We start from the raw sequence: 17,954 nt of genomic DNA, 5'->3' as shown, positions 1-17,954 counted from the left end.
GTGCACCGACATTCACGCACCCCTCCGCGCGCCCTCCTCCGCCAGGCCCCGCCCCCGTTCTCCCCGGCTTCCACGCTCCTCATTGGCCGGCGGGGCCGCGGCTCGCCCACGCCTTCCACGTCGCTGTGTAGACGACGGCGGCTTCGACACGAATCGATTGGCTCGCGCGCCTCCTTACATTTCATTGTGGGAGCAGACCCCGCCTCGCCGCGCAACGGGCACGCGGAGCAGCGGAGTTGTAAACGGAGCGTGTGCACTTTTCAGCACCAATACCGCGTGGATAGCAGCCAAACGAACCGGAGGACGGTGCTCGTGTGTTAGCGGGAGTCCACTGCGATCAACCGAGCAGCTCGCGGGACGAACCACCGCTGCGACCGCGGGGCATTTCACTGGTAATTTTTGCGCCGACCAGAGGGGACACGAACGGCGGCACAGCCCAAGCTTTGTCTGCCCCGGCGGGCGAATCGAGCCAGGAGCCGCATCTCGATTTGCACAGGCAAGGGACATCTTTCGGCCTGTCTTGCTGAATTCGTGCGGGCCGGGTCCGTGGAACTGCGCCCCCGGGAGGACTAAAGGGCTGCAAATGAAGGCGAACAAAGGTGATACAGAACACAAGTCGTCCTAGCCGGTTCGGGCCGCGCTCCTGTTTGTAGCCACACCACCGCCCGCTCGTGCCGCTAGCTGCCGAGGTCTCCATTGTGTGAGCATCTCTGTGCTATTCCGCTGCCGCCCGCCCGACTCCCGGATCCCGCGCTGCAACCACACACCTGCCCCCCCCACCCCAACCCCCTTACACGAATACAACCGTTCGTGTCTCCTATTTGCTGGGGTTACTTTTTGAATCCACGCACTCAAAAATCCAAGAAATGTGTTCCAGGGTTTGGTTCGTGACCGACCGGCGCATCAGCCAGGAGTATCCCCAAGTCCAGATCCTCCGGGCGCTGAAGGAGCGCTGCGCCGACGAGGATGTGGAATTCCGCTCCCTCCTCATGGATCAAATCGTGCTCACAATCACCGATGGTCAATTGGGTGAGTATCCCCCCCTCCTGGCTAGTGTGTTAGTGATGCAGTGTAACGGGGGGTTATCTGAGACCGACCGGGCTCAACGCGGTCCGCACACAGTCGATGGCAGACGGGTATTGTTTGGGGGACTGCACTGGAGCGAGGGGAGGGCTAGCCTGGTCTGCCTGCTAGCTAAGGAGCAAAGTGTGCCGTGACCGCCTAACCCACTTTCCAGTCGGCGCGCCTCCACATCGAGGAGAGCGATCATTCCTGATTTAATTTAGCTGAGCACGTTGCGATCCCATCAAACGGATGATAAGGGTTTTTGGCCAAAGCGACGGGAAACGCTGCTTATGCCACAGCAGCCAGCTAATTAGATCGAAGGCATTAAATAGCGTTGTAAAACTGAATTGGGGTCATTGTATTGCACATTGCATCGCTCCGAAGTTAAAGCTGTGTATTCACTCCTAATGTTAATGTGGGTTTTTTTTTTCATGTGGAGATCTGGCAACCAGGCGCATTTCCCCTCGAAGTAGTCCAGAGTCCCAGAGGGAAAACAGACACACGCATGTAAACACAATGTATTAATCCGAGAGAGACATATGTCCAGTTTGAATTACAAAATGAGGGTTTGGTGATCAGATCTATTCGACCATCAGATCTCAGTATCAAGTCTATTGTTGACCAAGGCACCCACAGTATTGGGGTTCACCAAAAAGTAAAACTATAAGCACACATTGCATATGTGGAGCCATAGCTGGGGCCTGTTTGCTATTATGACTCAAATGGATGGAAGATCAAGGCTGAACTCAAACAGTTCTAATAAACAGCTGCGTCAGGGTTTCTGTGTAATCCCTGCTACCCACTTTGAGGTGTGACGACACATGTTCAGTCAATCCCGTGTTGACATTTTTGCACGGCCTCGTTAGGAACACAATGTCAGTGTTCGGCTGGCTTTAATATGACAGCATTGCACAGTATAGACTCTGGAGGCCCCTTGATGAAGCGATGGTGGTAGAAGGAACACCGAAGGAACACACACACACATGGAATTCATCAGGGCTGTGTGAAGTGGGGTTGTGTCACCAGATGAGAGGTGTGTAAGTCCCAATTAACATCAGTGCAGGCTGGCATTATAGCAGAGGCTTAAGAGATGGGATGAAGAGAGGGATGATGGGGCAGCGTGTTTTTTTACAGACTATATGCTGTTTCTTGGTGCTCAGTCATGGGAAAGCTTTCCTCTCAACATGGGGTTTCAACCACCAGTATGAAGAGGTGGCACTTAAGTCACTAAGTATCTTAGCTAGATAATATGATTTAAAGTATCGACTAATCTGTTGATAAAAAAAAATGCGTGCTTCAAGGGGCGTCTTAAAAAGGAGAGTATAATTGCCAGCACAGATTGGAAGGAAGACAGCTGTCTAGACCTGTGGTTTAGCCAGCTACACACAACTAGAGCAAGGCAGTTAGCATGACATGTAATCCACGCTGGCCCCAAGTCGCACATACAGTAAATATCCTCTGAGCCCTTGGCCTGACATCACAGATTAACAGTCAGTGGGCAGGCTGGCCACGCTGCAGGCTCGCTACACAGAGAGCTGTGGAGGATGCTATGTGGCCGGGGTCACGCGGTGCACGCTGGCCTTGTCCACTCAGCGCTCATCTAAATATGCATTGCCCACAACTTACTAATGTAGAAACTATGCAGATAGAAGGTAATTTCCCATCCAAATTCCAAACAGGAATTGTCAGGTCCACCACATTAGTTTTATTTGAATAAAGTTGCTGATGATTTGCCTGTACTTACAGATGGTTCCTAATGGGTACAGACCCATGCAGTGAAAGAGACCAAGATCAGTAAATCTGTTTGCGATCTTCATTTTTTCTTAATAGGAAACATAAGTGGTATTTCACCACCATGTGGTCAGTGGTGCTGTCTGTGAGCCCCTCTTTAAGGGTTAGAGTTACTCACCACTGTTGACCCGTGCCTTGGTCGTTCTTTCACTCTACTTAAATGTGTTAAAGTTTTATATTTACATCTCGGGATGTAACAGCAAACATGTTGTCATAGAAGGATTTCATAACATTTCAAAGTTAAAATAATTTGAGAAATGGAAATGAATGCGACTGATACAGACCTGGTTCACAGATAAGATTTCAACTGGTTGCAGATGGTAAATCCGCTTTCCTTAAATAAGGCTACAATTCCAATAATACACAGTACAGAGGCATGAGAGTTTTAGGAGAGGTCACAGAATTAAAAGCCACCAGCAAAAACCTGCCATCACCCAATTGGGTTCACGTAGAGATCATCACTGAAGTCCAGCCCCAGTGTGACACACTCTGCACTAACACTGTTAAATCCTGCAACTCAGGTAACCGACCTCCAGAGTCCATCGCTTGGATCCACACCAACAAGCCGATGTCCTCGGGTCTCAACACTCAGAAGCTAAACATTGGTCATCTAAAATCAATGAAGGGGACATTAGCTGAGCCCAGGAACATTTAGGAGGAGATTGTGGTCCAGGGAGCCAAACTCAGATTAATGTAGCCCAGTCCTTTTCTGTATACACACATTTCTCCTGTGTTTACACAGCTCTGTGTGGTCATGTTTACTGAAATAAATGATTCTACTCGGCAAGACATCCTGGCCCTCATTCATACTTTTATTCAATGGACCTGACATTGTATAACAGGTTATGAGGTTTAAATGCATTGACAAAAGGTCACAAGAGTCTTAATGTAACAAGACACCCTGAGGCAGGTTCTTGCACCCATTGTTTTAAGGTAGGTCAGGAAGCATCATAATTCTGAAACTGATAGCATCTTTACAGCTCACTATTTCAAAGGTTTGTCATCCTTTTGCCTTATTTGTCTGTACTCAAGTCAGGGACAAGTTCACACTAACACGAAAGTTAATGGGTTCAATCTGTCTTCAGGAGAAGAGATGAACATGTACATGTACACGCACACAGCATCATGTTTTAATGACCAGTGATGGCCCCTCACATAAGACAGCCAAACCCAGCTAGCTGAAGGCATTTCACATCCCATGACTCGTTCTGTAAGATGTTAAAACAGAGACCGGATTTGAATTGATGTCACAATCCTTTGTGAACCCAGTGCGTGCCAGTGGGCACACTTTCACCCCAAAGATGATAAATGCAACGTGTCTATGTCAGTGAAGGAAAGATGGAACATTGATGTGGGCTCATCTTGATTTACCGCCAGACATGTGAGTGTGTATCAGCACCATGATACATGGCATTGGTGTGTTGGTCCAGTAGCTTTAATGATAGTCCTTTAGTTATTTATTAGGCAAAGAATCCTTATTGTTTGAGAAATTTGACTATATGATGATCAGCAGTGTAGCAGAGCTCTTTCCTCGATTAACATCTATAAGCTTTTGTCTTTAGCTGTTACAGGTGGTTTAAAAAAAGCTCAAAACCAAATTAAGGGCATTCGATGGAATTTGATTGCTGTAACAACATGGGTCCATCCATGTTCCTGCTTATCCCAATACTTCTGGGTCTTTGTGGCAAAATATCATTTTTAAAAAGCAAGTTATGAGTGCACAGTGCTTTTTGCTGATGTGTCTTGCTAACACAAGTCAGCACTACCAGAAAAAACTGGTAATTTGTTAATTAACCAGCAGTATCTGATTTCAGGTTGTCACATGCTGTCTGGATCATAGCTATTTTACATTTAGTTGTTTTTTTACACCTACGTTTTCCTCTAGTTATGATACAAACTTGCACAAATTATATATTGACCATCAACAATTTTGTCCTGTATATTCCACACAAGGAAACAAACAGCTGTGTCAACTAGGCAGGGAGCTATTTCAAATGACAGCTACCTTGATTGGCACACCCCTGAAAACATCTGTTGAAATGTTGTTTTGTGCACTGGGGCCGTCGGATACAAAATATTTCCTTCCAAAACTCATACTGTGTACCCCAGATTGTATTTCTCTATTCCCTACAAGCAAATTTATCATGTCAAGCATTACTCATAGTTATTAATTTCTAAATTATCTAATTGTTTTCCACATACAATGGAGTGGTTTGTGTTGATATTGATTCATCCCTAAACTAATGTACATGCTTGTTATCAGGTTAAATGCGAACTGATAACTCATGCTTCATACTTTCATAGTTTTATTAATCTACATATTAGAATTGGCTGTCATCATATGATTTTGCTAGATTTCATCTGGACCCTGCACACAGTAATGCTGACGTGCTTCCCAACCCTAAACCACACTGATGAAAGATAACTCCCTAACCCGAATCACAGGAATGAATTTGAAAAATGTTGTCTGAGGATTTTTGACACGTGTTGTTTCTTCACAGGCCATTCAACCTTTGCCAAATACTCTTGTGGTCTCGTGATACATCCCGTCTGCCTCTGTTAGTTCAAGTACCGTCAGTGCCAGTGTAGCCAGCAGCTAACCCGCACACAGGCGAAGTCACAGGGGACATGCGGGTCAACATGGACTCTGTGCTCTGTGAACAAAAGGTTTTTCGCCCGGCCTCACAGTAGGCCTACAGTATGTGTTATTGTCTGATGTGTGTATTGATGACACATATATGCAAATAGACCATTGAAGACATTGTTAGCCTAAAACATATCTACGAGAAACCCGCCTTCCCCCATCAGGCTAATTTAGAGAGGATACCCAGACCGAGACTGCATGTGGGGTCGGCAAAACCGACCAGCCAAACATTGGCACAGCGTTTGTCGGCATTGCCTGCTTTGACGTCACAGCGGTATGCACAGAATGCTTGTTATGCTTGTTAGCTTTGTCTGGCAGATTGAAAATGGCCCGGATATATACAGTGAATTGAAGTATGAAAAGATGACGTCCTGTCGTTGAGGTAAGACGATTAATGTGAGTTATGTCTAAATATGGTCACACCCACATGAGATTTAGACAAATGCGTGTTTCCTTTGTTATACACGAAAACGGTCGGCAGGGTTTGTGCGGCGGTCACATGACGGACAGCGCAGTGCACACGAACACTTGCACAGATGAATAGGACTGATTCATCTGGCTGCCTCATTGGTCTCTGTTTGGTTCCCCTGGAGATGCGACGAGCACCGCGAACAGCGAATACTATCTGTCAAAAACCATGAGACCGCATCCCCTGACACTTCCCACTGTAACACCACTCGCAGTGTTCTCAGTGACTGCACAATCAGAGCAGTGTGAGAGTGTTGAATAGGGCTAGAGAGAGAGAGAGACAGGGAATCTTCCTGCTTCTATACTGAGATTGTGAGGAGGAAGAGGCTTCTGTCCCCCCCCCCCCCCCCCCCCCCCCTATCTTCCGTGTTGCAGCAACAAGACATCTCTGACCTTTTCTGCCTGGTGCCAGTCTCTTGTTCCCCCTTCTACCATCCGAGCACAGAATGACCCCAAAAATTTAGTGTTGATCCGCCCCATAGTGTGTGCCCTAAGATGCACGCTATGGAGGCTATCGTTTGTTATCATGTATTCAAGCTTCTTATGACCTCTGATGGTCTCAGCCAGTGGACCAGCCACTGCTGTGAAGCTGCAGATTCTAAGATGGCTGATATTCAGGTCATGATGGAGGTGAAGTGCTATACCATGTGTCTTTGCCTTACATTAAAGTGTATGTGCCTACCCGCCCTCAGGTTCTGTCATCCAGTCTGTCGAGATGAGCTGTTAAGTCGCATCGCCTGCTCAAAAATCCCAAAGTGTCTCTGTTTCCTCTACTCATCCAGGGTGACAAAGTAACACCAGTAAAGTGCCAAATCTTCAACTATTGCTACCGAGTTTGCCATCTGTGTTATGGCCAATATCAAGCCAATATTCTCAAAATGTTGTTCTGTTCTGTAGATCCAGACAGCTGCTGGTAGAGACTGGAGATATCCAGTGAATGAGGACAAGTTTTAGTCTTGTTGAAAAGTTATCTTATACCAAACAATCCTAATTCTCTCCATCTTAAGCACAATCCTCTCTTTGTCAAGTCTCCTTTTGTTTTCCATGGACTATGCAAGCTGAGCTGCATTGATGGCTGATCAGTGACCTATTCAGATGTGCTCTGCTAGTGTATTGTATTTACGTAGTTCCCATTTGCATAACAAGAGTGGTGTAAGTCTGAGACAGTGAAATCTATGGGTTTATTTACACCTGTATTCATGTGGGTGATCCAAGCACCAGTGGACCGCACATCTGATCGATGTCCAGGTGGGCATATAAACTCCATATCAGGGATAATCTCCATCTATACTAACTCATCTGAAAATGCACAATCCCATGACAATTCACGTACAATCTGCATGGGCTTGCTCATGGGAGTTGTCGATTACTCAAATAAAAGAATGCCTGCTGTAGAGGCATTTTAACTGGGCAACAGCTGTTCGCTAAGACAACAAGTCTGCAAAACTTGTCATTTTCTCAAACATGTTGTACTCACCACATGTAATCAGAGATGATGCCGTTCGGGGGCAGCTGCATTTTTAAAAGTCTCAGATTCAAAGTCAGGACATTCCAGATAGGTTTGGATGTCAGGTCTAAATGTAACAAAAGTGATGTGTCTTGAGTGAACAGTCATGATCTGCTATCACTTCCCCGCTCTCTACGCAAGTATACATCATTTGTGTTGTCAAAGAGTAACCATGTCATTATTTTGGCGGGCTGGAGGCAGTGAGGCCCCACTACTACTCAGTAGGTACTCAGACTTGGTATGTTCATTGTCGTGTTCCAGGCAAACCTTATCACAAAAGAGGTTTGACACACTCATAATAAATAGTATTAACACATTGGGTTAAAGCCTTTTGAATGGGAAAGTGATCCCAGGCTCTTTGTGGGCCAGGATGCATCAGTGGTGAGCAGGTGTGTCAAATTACCTTTTGACTTTGAATAAAACAAAGCACCATGTATTTCAGATACCATTGAATAGCATACAATGATTTTTTTATTGTGGCAGAATGAAAAAATACTGCTATTAGATCTAAAAGAATAGTGGACTAGATTGTAGCTAGAATTATCCCCCAAAGACCTCAAACAAAACAACTATTTGTTGTAGATTGGGGTTTATAGTGTTTCATGCTTCTTTCTCTGGTGTGTTCATGTGTTTTTAAATTCAAATTGTGCAACCTTAGAGGCTTCAGACATCTCTCTTCATCCCACTGGCCTACATTTAGACAAAGTAGTGTATCGTGTCAGTATATCAGCAACGATAGGTCATTCTGAGTCGGGCGAGGAAGAGCTTGTTGGCCCCAAATGCAGAGGAGCTGGCATCACTGCAGGGGACTACTACTGTATATGGGTGTGCGCTGCATGTAGATAATCGTATCAGCAGGCAAGACACGTTCCAAATTCAAGGCTTAGCCCCACAGGCCTTGGAGCCTGCTGCCTCTGCCCAGTGCTGTAACCTGGCCAGCTCTCAGTCAGGGCTGTGTGGTGACGACTGCAGCAATGTCCACAAACAGTCCCGACCAGAGGAGTAAACTTTTCCACCAGTAGATGATGGATTCAAAATCTCACCAAGCACTTTCACAATGTTTCCAGCCTCCCAAAATGAGACTTTAGGGATATCATGTAAAATTCTATGCTTAGTGGCTCACAGTTGTATTGAGTGAACATTTCTTTAAGAATTAGTTTGCCCACACTCGGAGAAGTAATTAATTGCTAACAAATGATTGGTTTTGGCTTATGGCGGTCAACCTCTTTTAACCTTCCATTCCCCCACTCCCCTCTCACCCTGCAGGTCTGCGAGTGGAGCAGGAACTGGTGACGTCTTATCCACAGGTGGTGGTGGTGCGGGTGCCCACGCCCTGGGTGCAGTCAGACAGCGACATCACTGTGCTGCGCCACCTGGAGAAGATGGGCTGTCGGCTGATCAACCGGCCCCAGGCGATACTCAACTGTGTCAACAAGTTCTGGACCTTTCAGGAGCTGGCCGGCCACGGGGTGCCTCTTCCTGACACCTTCTCCTACGGTAAATCAGCAACTTGTTCTTATTTTCTTGCCACTGTGTTGGTGTGTTTTGGTTGCACTGTGTTGCTGTTGCTTAGATATCTGAGGCTGTGCTGCTCCAGGTTTATAATCAGCGAGTTAGATGATGAATGTGGAATGTAACCAACTTGATTCATGCAGCTACTTCCCAGTGTGTGGACAGAAAGTACCGGACTAGAATTGGGTGATCCTTGCCTGCTGACCAATACTTGCATGTACTGGACTTAACACCTGCTTTGCATTGTCACACACACACATAGACACACACACACACAAACGTTTGCACTTCTATTAGTGAGGAAAGAGACTGACATAATACATTCCCTATCCCCTTACCCTAACCTTAATCATCCAAACTAAATGCCTAAACCTTAGCCTAACCTAAACCTAAACCTAATTCTTACCCTAACCCTAAAACCAAGTATTAACCCTCAAACAGCCAATTCAAAGTTAAAGTTTAGTAAAATGTTTATCTACAGCTCTTGCCATATAAATCAGTGATGTATAATTCTAGTGAGATTAAGTTAAACACCAGCAGTAGTTAGTCTGAAACAATATCCATATTCATATTGTCTATAAACATGAGTAAAGAAAATCCACATGAATATTGTAGATAAACATGACTAAACAAAAAGTGAGGAAACACATGTCATCTACGGTCTAATGAATGTTCACGTTTAACACCAGCACTCCCCTGTCAAGTATGTTGACAATTCAATCACATTAGTTCTATCATAGGCTTCGGTCCACATGTGCCTGTATAACACAGATTAATAAGACATCAGTGAGTCTATCTCTAATCCACTGCAATAACCAAAACAACAGAGAGAGAGTCCGTTTAGACACATGACCACATCGTCACAACTGTTCACCAATTCACAAGTTCTACAACACAGCTGGGTTTTTCTACCAACTGTTTACAAAGGCAGGATATGTAGGGATACACCCCCCCCCCCCCCCCCCTCCCCACAGCACAAGCCAGACTACCGTTTTCTTCTGTTAAGGTTTGTTATTTTATTAGAGCAAAACAAAAGCTGACAAACACCATCATACATTTCTCGCTGTTTTCCAAAAATCCCCAGCCCGGTGGTGTTTGGGAAAGCAGAGAGAGAAGGATGCAGACAGGGAGACTGAAAGAATGAAAGAGAGAATGAGGAGAGGGGTGTCTGGCCTACATTCCATTCGCCGCTCTGCACAGTAGGCCAGGAGCTGCATGCAGAGCAGCTGTAAGGCTTATGTAACACCCCCCCTTCCAAAGCCCCCACCCCGTGCCTCATGATTTTTCAAAATACAATATACCATTGCCTCCCTCCCCTGGTTTACCGCCTTAGCAGCTTGTGACGTGCTGGGACCCACATTTGGTCCCGCCCTCTCCTTGTCCTCCACTTGCCCCCTCCCACTGAAAAACATGTGAATCAGGTCAAAGGGAAAGACGTCCACATCTTTTCCTTTTAGTGAAGACCTGATAACACCAGACAGGCAAACTGAGAGAGAAGGAGATAGGGGGTGGAGAAAACCAGAGGACAGCAGTTTTTCATTATTTCAATCGCCCCACGAGCGAAAGCTGAGAATGCTTAAGCACATCTGTTGCTACAAGCTGCTGTTATGACTCAGTGTCAGATATGGGCTACTACTCCACATCAATGTGTTTTCCAGTGACAGTGTTCTGCTCCAATCTCATGAATAATGCTGCAAGTAAAAGCGAAGGCCAGCACTGCTGCAGCCTTGCTGTTTTGAGTCATTCTTGTTGCCATAGCAGTGTCCTCCAGATCCTCCCCAGATCGTGCGATACAGATTTTAATATCGTTTTCGTCTCTGCATGTGTGTGTTTTTCTTCTTTGTGTGTGTGTGCATGGGCATTTCCCAGGCGGGCATGACAACTTCCGTAAGATGATTGACGAAGCTGAGCCGCTGGGCTATCCGGTGGTGGTGAAGAATGCACGGGGCCACAGAGGTAAGACCAGCAAGTCCATTTCTTTACTACACCCCCTACTCAAACAACCCGTACCCTAGAGACAACTAATGGCTGCCCAGTCCACCCGTACGTGGAATTCATTGACAGAGTGTTAAATGATTAGAACTGTGGTGTTGCAATAAAATACAGCTCGTAATGCTCATGGAATAGCTGTTGGGTTAATCATTTTGGTTTGGTGTTTACAAACTGACCCAAGTTTTTCTCGTTTTGCCTCAAACTCACAGGGGACTTGTGTGGGAAGTTTCAGTCTCGCCATAAAAATTGTGCTTCCTAGAGATCAGCCCCAGTGTCTGCTGACCCATTAGCCCTTTTGCTATTCATAGTTATCGACACTTGACTGACTCGGCCATTGTGTGAATCAATAACAATGGACCATGGTTGGCGCAGGCTGCCATCACAACACATTGTTAGGGAAAGCAGCCGTTGGTCAGCCACCTCTGGAGTTCTCAAGGGTTGCTTTCTTTCCCTCTGCGGTTGACCGTTGACTTTGGCTGAAGTCCAGCTTGCCTTCCTCTTTTGGAGCATACAAAAAGGCCTGTGAGCAAATATAAATGGCTTATTTCAGAATCTCTGGGTATTAAAAGGTCCCAGCACAGTGGTTGTTTATGTGAAATGTGGGGCTCCTCGACATGGTGTATGCCTTTTGGGGTGCATAGTTCATCAGCAGAAACCAGTAACGATCACGTGTCTCCCTGATTCACACGCGTCCCTTTTTTTTCTTGGTTTCAATTTGCAAAGTGGTACGTGGTCCCCCCGCCGTCCACTGGATTCAAGATGTTACTGAGGGATTGCCTCGTCATCTCATTCAGATTTGCGAGGCGGGCCTCATTTGCACGTACGCACAACAATCACATGATTTTCCGAGCTGCTGGAACAGGGGTCATAGGGCTTGACAGCCAGGAGACAGCGCCGAGCGGTGCTAATTAAAACAGGCGTCTTCTACCCTCGGTGAGAAGCAATCTTGTGCCTGCCAAAGTGGTTGCCACTTGTGTCTTGTCCATAACATGAGAAATGGGAACTGGCATGAGACTTGGTCAGCAAAAGCAGCTACTTGTCAGGAAAGACTTTAAGGAAGCAATCCAGCCTTAAGTAACATTACACAAATGTGCAGACCCTGCAAGCACCTTGTATTCATGTTGATGCAAAGAGCTGACGGCCGGAAAACTGGCTCTTCTTCCCTTCTTTCCTTCTTTCCTTCATCCCATGTCTCCTTCCTTCTCCCAGGGAAGGCGGTGTTCCTGGCACGGGACAAGCACCACCTCACAGACCTGTGCCACTTGATCCGCCATGACACGCCCTACCTGTTTCAGGAGTACGTCAAGGAGTCGCACGGCCGCGACGTGAGGGTGGTCCTGGTGGGCGGCCGTGTCATCGGCTCCATGCTACGCTGCTCCACTGATGGTCGAATGCAGAGCAACTGCTCCCTGGGTAGGCAGACGCTTGAGAGGCAGTGACGACAGTAAATTACTAAACTATTGAACACTATCACACAAATTTTACATTACTGCACTTCACGGCTGCTGCACTGGTAACAGTTCTAATGTTTGTTTTGATTGTGGTTGCTGTTAAATGCCCTGATTATTTGGATCTGTCTTCAACTGAGTCTTTCATTCAAAAGTTTTGTTTCTATTGGGGTGGTTGGGATAGCTTCACTGTTTTTGGAGAACTAAAATTACACTGGCTATTCATAAGATCTAGAGACTGGGTCGTTTTTTAAGCAGATTCCTTCCCCAAAGTCAGAAGATGGGTATTTTTCAGTACTGAAAAACCCTAAACCACATTGTTTTTAAAGCCCCTCTATGTATTCCACGTACAAGGGCTCACTGGACTCTAATCCCGTGTATGAGGACATTAGTTAACAGTCATAATAGCAACTTTCCGTGTTTATTAAAAATCTAACACTCCATCTGGTCCAAAAATCTTATTTTTGGAGGAACCATTCCAGAGCTGTTTATCCTGATTTACCCCCGGACACATCCAGTAACACAGCAGTCCTCGCTGATGTGACTGATTGTTTTTGTCAGAGCACAGGCAGTTCTGGTCTAGTTGAGGCTGTAATGTGCTGTGACATATTTAGGACATCAGTCATCAGATTATTCTGCTGTTATGTAACAGGTCATGTTGGCACTTACACTGACTCTGAGTGGATTAATGTGGCATTTAATTTTCATGTAATTCTGATAAATATTTTCGACATCATTTTTTCCAGACAATCTGGACGAAAATCACACACAATGTGAAGTGAATTAAACCGTGGTTGGTAACCAGTCTTCCTCTCTCTCTGTGTTAGGTGGTGTAGGTATGATGTGCCCCCTGAGCGAGGAGGGAAAGCAGCTAGCCATAGAGGTATCCAACATCCTGGGCATGGACGTGTGCGGCATTGACCTGCTGCAAATGAACGACGGCTCGTTTGTGGTCTGCGAGGCCAACGCCAACGTGGGCTTCATCGCCTTCGACCAGGCCTGCGGCATGGACGTGGCGGGCATCGTCGCAGACTTTGCCCTGTCGATGCTCCCCAGCCGGCTCACCCGTAAGATGTCCCTGCTCTCCGTCGTGTCAAGCACCAGTGAGACCAGCAGTGAGCCCGAGGTGTGCCCTGTGCCCGCTGGCGGCGGCTCGCTGCCTGAGGCCGTCTGCAACATGAGCGTGGGCTCTACTTCCAGCGAGAGCGACCCGGAGCTGGCTGAGCCCTCCCAGTCCTCGCCCCGCCAGTCCACAGGCCCCGACTTGGCCGATCTTCCCGGCCTCCCGGATCCAGCCTACAACTTCAACACCCTCCTCGCCAATGAGATCAAGTTATTGACTGAGTGAGATTCAAGCGGCTTCATGCACACACTAACACCACAAATACACATTAAAAACATGCATACACACGCCTGTATGCATGGCAACCGACATTCCTTAACACATATCGGTCCAATTTTTTTTTTCAAAACATGGGATGTTGATCGCAAACCGGCAACACAATAAAACAGAACACGATGTCAGACGCAACAAGAGAAACACAAACAAACCAAAACATGAGCCATCTCCTGCAAAGATCTGAGGCTGCTCCCCTGACTCTCCCGTCTGTGCACCTCTACTCCCAAACTGCAACCCCCACAAAACAAGCCTAGCTTACACTGCAGCATGGTGGTGAGATATAGTACTCAAGATAACTGCTAAATGCCTCTTCTAGTTTTTGCTTTGAAGAATAGCGAGGGTGAAGGTTTTTGGTTGGGTGTGGGATTCCCATAATAAAGGCATGCACATGCCGTGTTTTTAATCCTCACAGTTCAGTAACATCATTTTAAGGAGAATTTATGTTGACATAAAAAAAGCTTTTTGTGCTGTGACTGTGGTCAGGTTTGGTGGATTGGAGGCAAAATGAAGTTTTTTTTAAATTTGTTTCCTAAGTGGTTAGCTCCTTGTGGTCGGCACATTATACCTTCAGCTCCAATGTAGCAACGTTGTGCTTCTGTCAAGTCAACGTAACTGGATGGCAACCATCCTACAGCTACTGGAGAAGTAGGGAATTCATGTGAAGGTTTCATTATAATCTGAGTGAGAGAGATGAATCCACCCTTCGCTACATCCTATATGTCATACATGTCATATGTCGTGAATCCAGCTCAACCAGAATGTATACCCACTTTTTACCAGGTTAAGAATCCAATCAATTCATTGTCGTGTTGATTTGAAATACAGTGAGACTCTCTCTGCCTTAACATTAAGGTCACATGAATAAATCTAATGTTAAAATCCATTAAATCCCAGTTTAAAATGGCTGGTATTGAAATGTAGTTGGAGCTGCTGCATTGACAGTGAATAAAAGGCTGATGATGTGTGCTCACTAATTACCTTTTAAGCATAAATAAGAATATTATTTATGCAGTTTACAGACCCATAGTCCTTCTGGGGGCTGACATGGTGTCCATTCATTAGTTCTCTGTTCACTGTGAATGAAGCAGGCTCCTGCTAATGTGAAACTGCCCTAATCTGTGCAAGGTAGTTAAACTACCGAATAGCAGTTCTGTTTTTAGAGTCAAAGCCCTTTTTTCTTTTCTTTTATAGCTTGTTTGATTAGCCTTACCTGCAGCGGCAGTCTGTGGCTGCCTTTTAAAATCCATTCAATGTCTAGCACTTTATGACAAACAGATGCATTTTTATGTTCTCACTCAGACGACACATTTTTAGGAAACAGGAGACAGAGTTTTGAAACCTGCTTCGACACCGGCAAGCGAAATATACCTCAAAAACAGTGACAGTTCACTGCCATAGAACGACTGATATTCAAACATACAGTACATATCAGCCAGGATCCTTGTGGTTTTCAAATGGCCCCTGATTTACCAGCTGTTCCCTCTCCTGTCTCAGAACTACAAAGGTAGTTGTTTATTATTTTTTTATTGCTTTGTAGCTTTTTGTAAATACCTAGGTAGTGAATTAACTTCCGTGCATGCTAGAAGTCAGCCGATGAACTGGAATGGCTGCAGTAGTTGCCAACATAGAACATTTCACAAGCTTTTGTGGACAAACGTATTTGTACAGACCTGGAACACAGAGAGGATCCAATTGAAAGTTGGTGCTACGATTTCTGAATTTGGTTAGATGTGATTTCTCAGTCATGATCTGTAGATTTTACTTTTATTGTTTTTACCTTGTTTTTGTTTTGTCCATAAAATATGTTGGCATGACATATTTTTTGGGCATGGTAGAAATAAAAAATGGAATATATATTTTTGCTGTCTCTTTGAATAGAATGTTACTTTTTCTTTCCTCAGGGGAAAAAAAAAAACACTAAAAACAGGGATTTCAGTGGCCAAGAGTTTACTGCTTATGGTTTTCTGTTCCTCCTGATTTACCTCCTATGCGTCCTCTGACATATCAACACAGAGGCAGGGTTTCTCCGGGGTAACCGCCATTCAATGAGAATCGTTTCCAGATCTGATCAAAAGCACAAATTCAAAACCAACTGTAAACTGTGCCACATAGTAACGTCCACGTTTTCGGCTTGTACCCCCTTTCCTTTTACACACAACTCAGGGAAGCAGCCCGGATCTCACCCCTGACCCCCAAAGGCACGACAGATCCATCCAAGCTCGACACATATCAGAAACAAAACACACCTACAGGCAGACAAAAAGACACACAAACGGCAATGAAGAAAAAGTTGTAAACTACAGTATAAGACAATGTGGTGTATACCATGGTTAACATGCACTTTTTTCCCCTGCTTGTTTTATATCGTTCCTTGTTTTCTTCCTAATTTATGGTATTTTTAAAGAAAAAAAGTGGTTTGTGTGCACTAATATTGTCTCAATAAAGTGAAACCGCTGTGAAGCTTGATTTTATTTCTCTTCTTTGTAGCCCAATCTACTAACTGTCTGGAATCTAAAAAGGAGGCCTGCTTGAGGGGGCTAAATCGAAACCTACCAGACAACAGGAAAAAGCAGCTTTTAGTCAAGCCTGCTGTCAAGTGATCCCAGTGGCTCCACTGATAGAATAACATCATTTTACACTACTGTGATGTTGTCCTCTATCAATTAATCAAAGTATCTGACAAAGAAACTGTGAAATCTGCTGATGTCAATTCTCTGACGTGCAGGGGCCGGTGAGCTTGATCACTAAGTCTCGTCCCAACATCCGAGTTTCTCTTCAGTTGTTGTCGTCCCCTTTTTCTTTTTTTTAAGTGTCTGTCTTTGTGTATCATTCCACTTTGTGTACATGAGTGTAAATCAAAGATCTCATATCCTCTTTGAGAAACGCCAGCCATAAGAACGGACAAAATGCCCATTTCTCTCTCACACATTGAAATATGTATTTTATACATCATCCGCATGTAGACAGAACACGTCTACCCACTGAAGGTTCATTTAAATGTGCCCGAACCACTTTCAAAATGCCTTTTCATTGTCTGGTTTCCTTTGGGAACATTGATTTGAGGACCCTTGTCGGGTCAGGCTCCCGGTTCATGGGGGTTTCTTTCTATACCTCACCGGCCGTGAAGAAGTGGATCCAAGGCATGGAAGTTGTTGAAAGAAACGGGGGCACCACATGGTAGCGACACAGGGAAACGAGAAATGTGCGTTAATTCTAAAGTTACTAAGACTGTATTTGCCTGTGTGGTGCTTGGCCAGCCTGGAATGAATATGTAGGAACATCTGGACTAGTCACTGTGTATGACAACACACCAGAGCACAAGGTCGCTATTTAACTCCAAACTGCTGCTAATGTATATTTGGCTCAAAAAATTAAAAAGGGAATATGACGAGATCCAAGTGTTTCCGTGATTTGTTGCCTCACAACACATGAAAATGAATCTGAATGCCAAAAATAAGAATTTTGTTGTATAATTCAGTACTAATAACACTTGTAGTGAGATGATTTTAAAATTCTTTGTTTTGATATAAAGAGTAAATGTTTGAGAATTGTATAAAATATGTTGGATTTCATGGCAATCATCAGGTACATTTTATGTCAATGTGTTTTGAAAACCTGAGGTTTGCTGAAAGGTTTACAATCTGCTTTTATTTGCAGGAGGAAAATCCAATGTTTATGCTTCACTGAAATCATGCAGCTCTCTGTTGATGACATGTAGATATTAGAAATCTTCAATCTGCAAATGGTGAACTGAAGAAGAGGTCCTGAGCTGCTACAATGAGCAAAAGCATTGCGTTACAAAAGGTCTCAGTGAATGCCCTCACCATTATTCTCTGTATAATTCTGACAGTGTTACAAAATGGATCCCAAAATAATGTCATTGACAGATGTGCAAACTGCTGTAAATATATATCCCTCTTTTTTTAGATTAAAATAAAGATGAGTCATTATTCAAAACTGATAAATCATGTCTCTTTCTCCTTTTATTTCTCTTTATCAAGCGTTTCCATATCAAAAATGTGTTTCATTTCATTACAGATACCATGTGATCCCTTATATTTTGAATTAAGTGCAAACAGATAAACCCTAAATGATATCACCGGCCTCATTCACTTTTTATATGTTACC

At 44.8% G+C, this 17,954-nt stretch overlaps 1 protein-coding gene across 1 annotated transcript; it reads left to right on the top strand.

The window, feature by feature from the left end:
• Positions 1 to 866: 866 nt before the first annotated feature.
• Positions 867 to 17,791, top strand: rimkla (ribosomal modification protein rimK-like family member A). Its single transcript, XM_053424820.1, has 5 exons — positions 867 to 1,029; positions 8,742 to 8,972; positions 10,857 to 10,943; positions 12,189 to 12,392; positions 13,255 to 17,791. Exons 1-5 carry the CDS (start codon positions 867 to 869, stop codon positions 13,773 to 13,775), a joined length of 1,206 nt encoding a protein of 401 aa, XP_053280795.1. The 3' UTR covers positions 13,776 to 17,791.
• Positions 17,792 to 17,954: the final 163 nt, after the last annotated feature.

The sequence above is a fragment of the Pleuronectes platessa genome, chromosome 6, assembly GCF_947347685.1.
Source record: "Pleuronectes platessa chromosome 6, fPlePla1.1, whole genome shotgun sequence".
In the NCBI taxonomy this organism is placed as follows: Eukaryota; Metazoa; Chordata; class Actinopteri; order Pleuronectiformes; family Pleuronectidae; genus Pleuronectes; species Pleuronectes platessa.
Note: the sequence above shows the minus strand (reverse complement) of the source record. Positions and strands in the feature narration are given on the sequence as shown.

Coding starts and splice junctions, on each gene's coding strand:
- rimkla (XM_053424820.1), top strand. CDS start 867: ATGTGTTCCAGGGTTTGGTTCGTGACCGACCGGCGCATCAGCCAGGAG. Junction 10,944..12,188: donor GAATGCACGGGGCCACAGAG/GTAAGACCAGCA, acceptor TCCTTCTCCCAG/GGAAGGCGGTGTTCCTGGCA. Junction 12,393..13,254: donor GCAGAGCAACTGCTCCCTGG/GTAGGCAGACGC, acceptor TCTCTGTGTTAG/GTGGTGTAGGTATGATGTGC.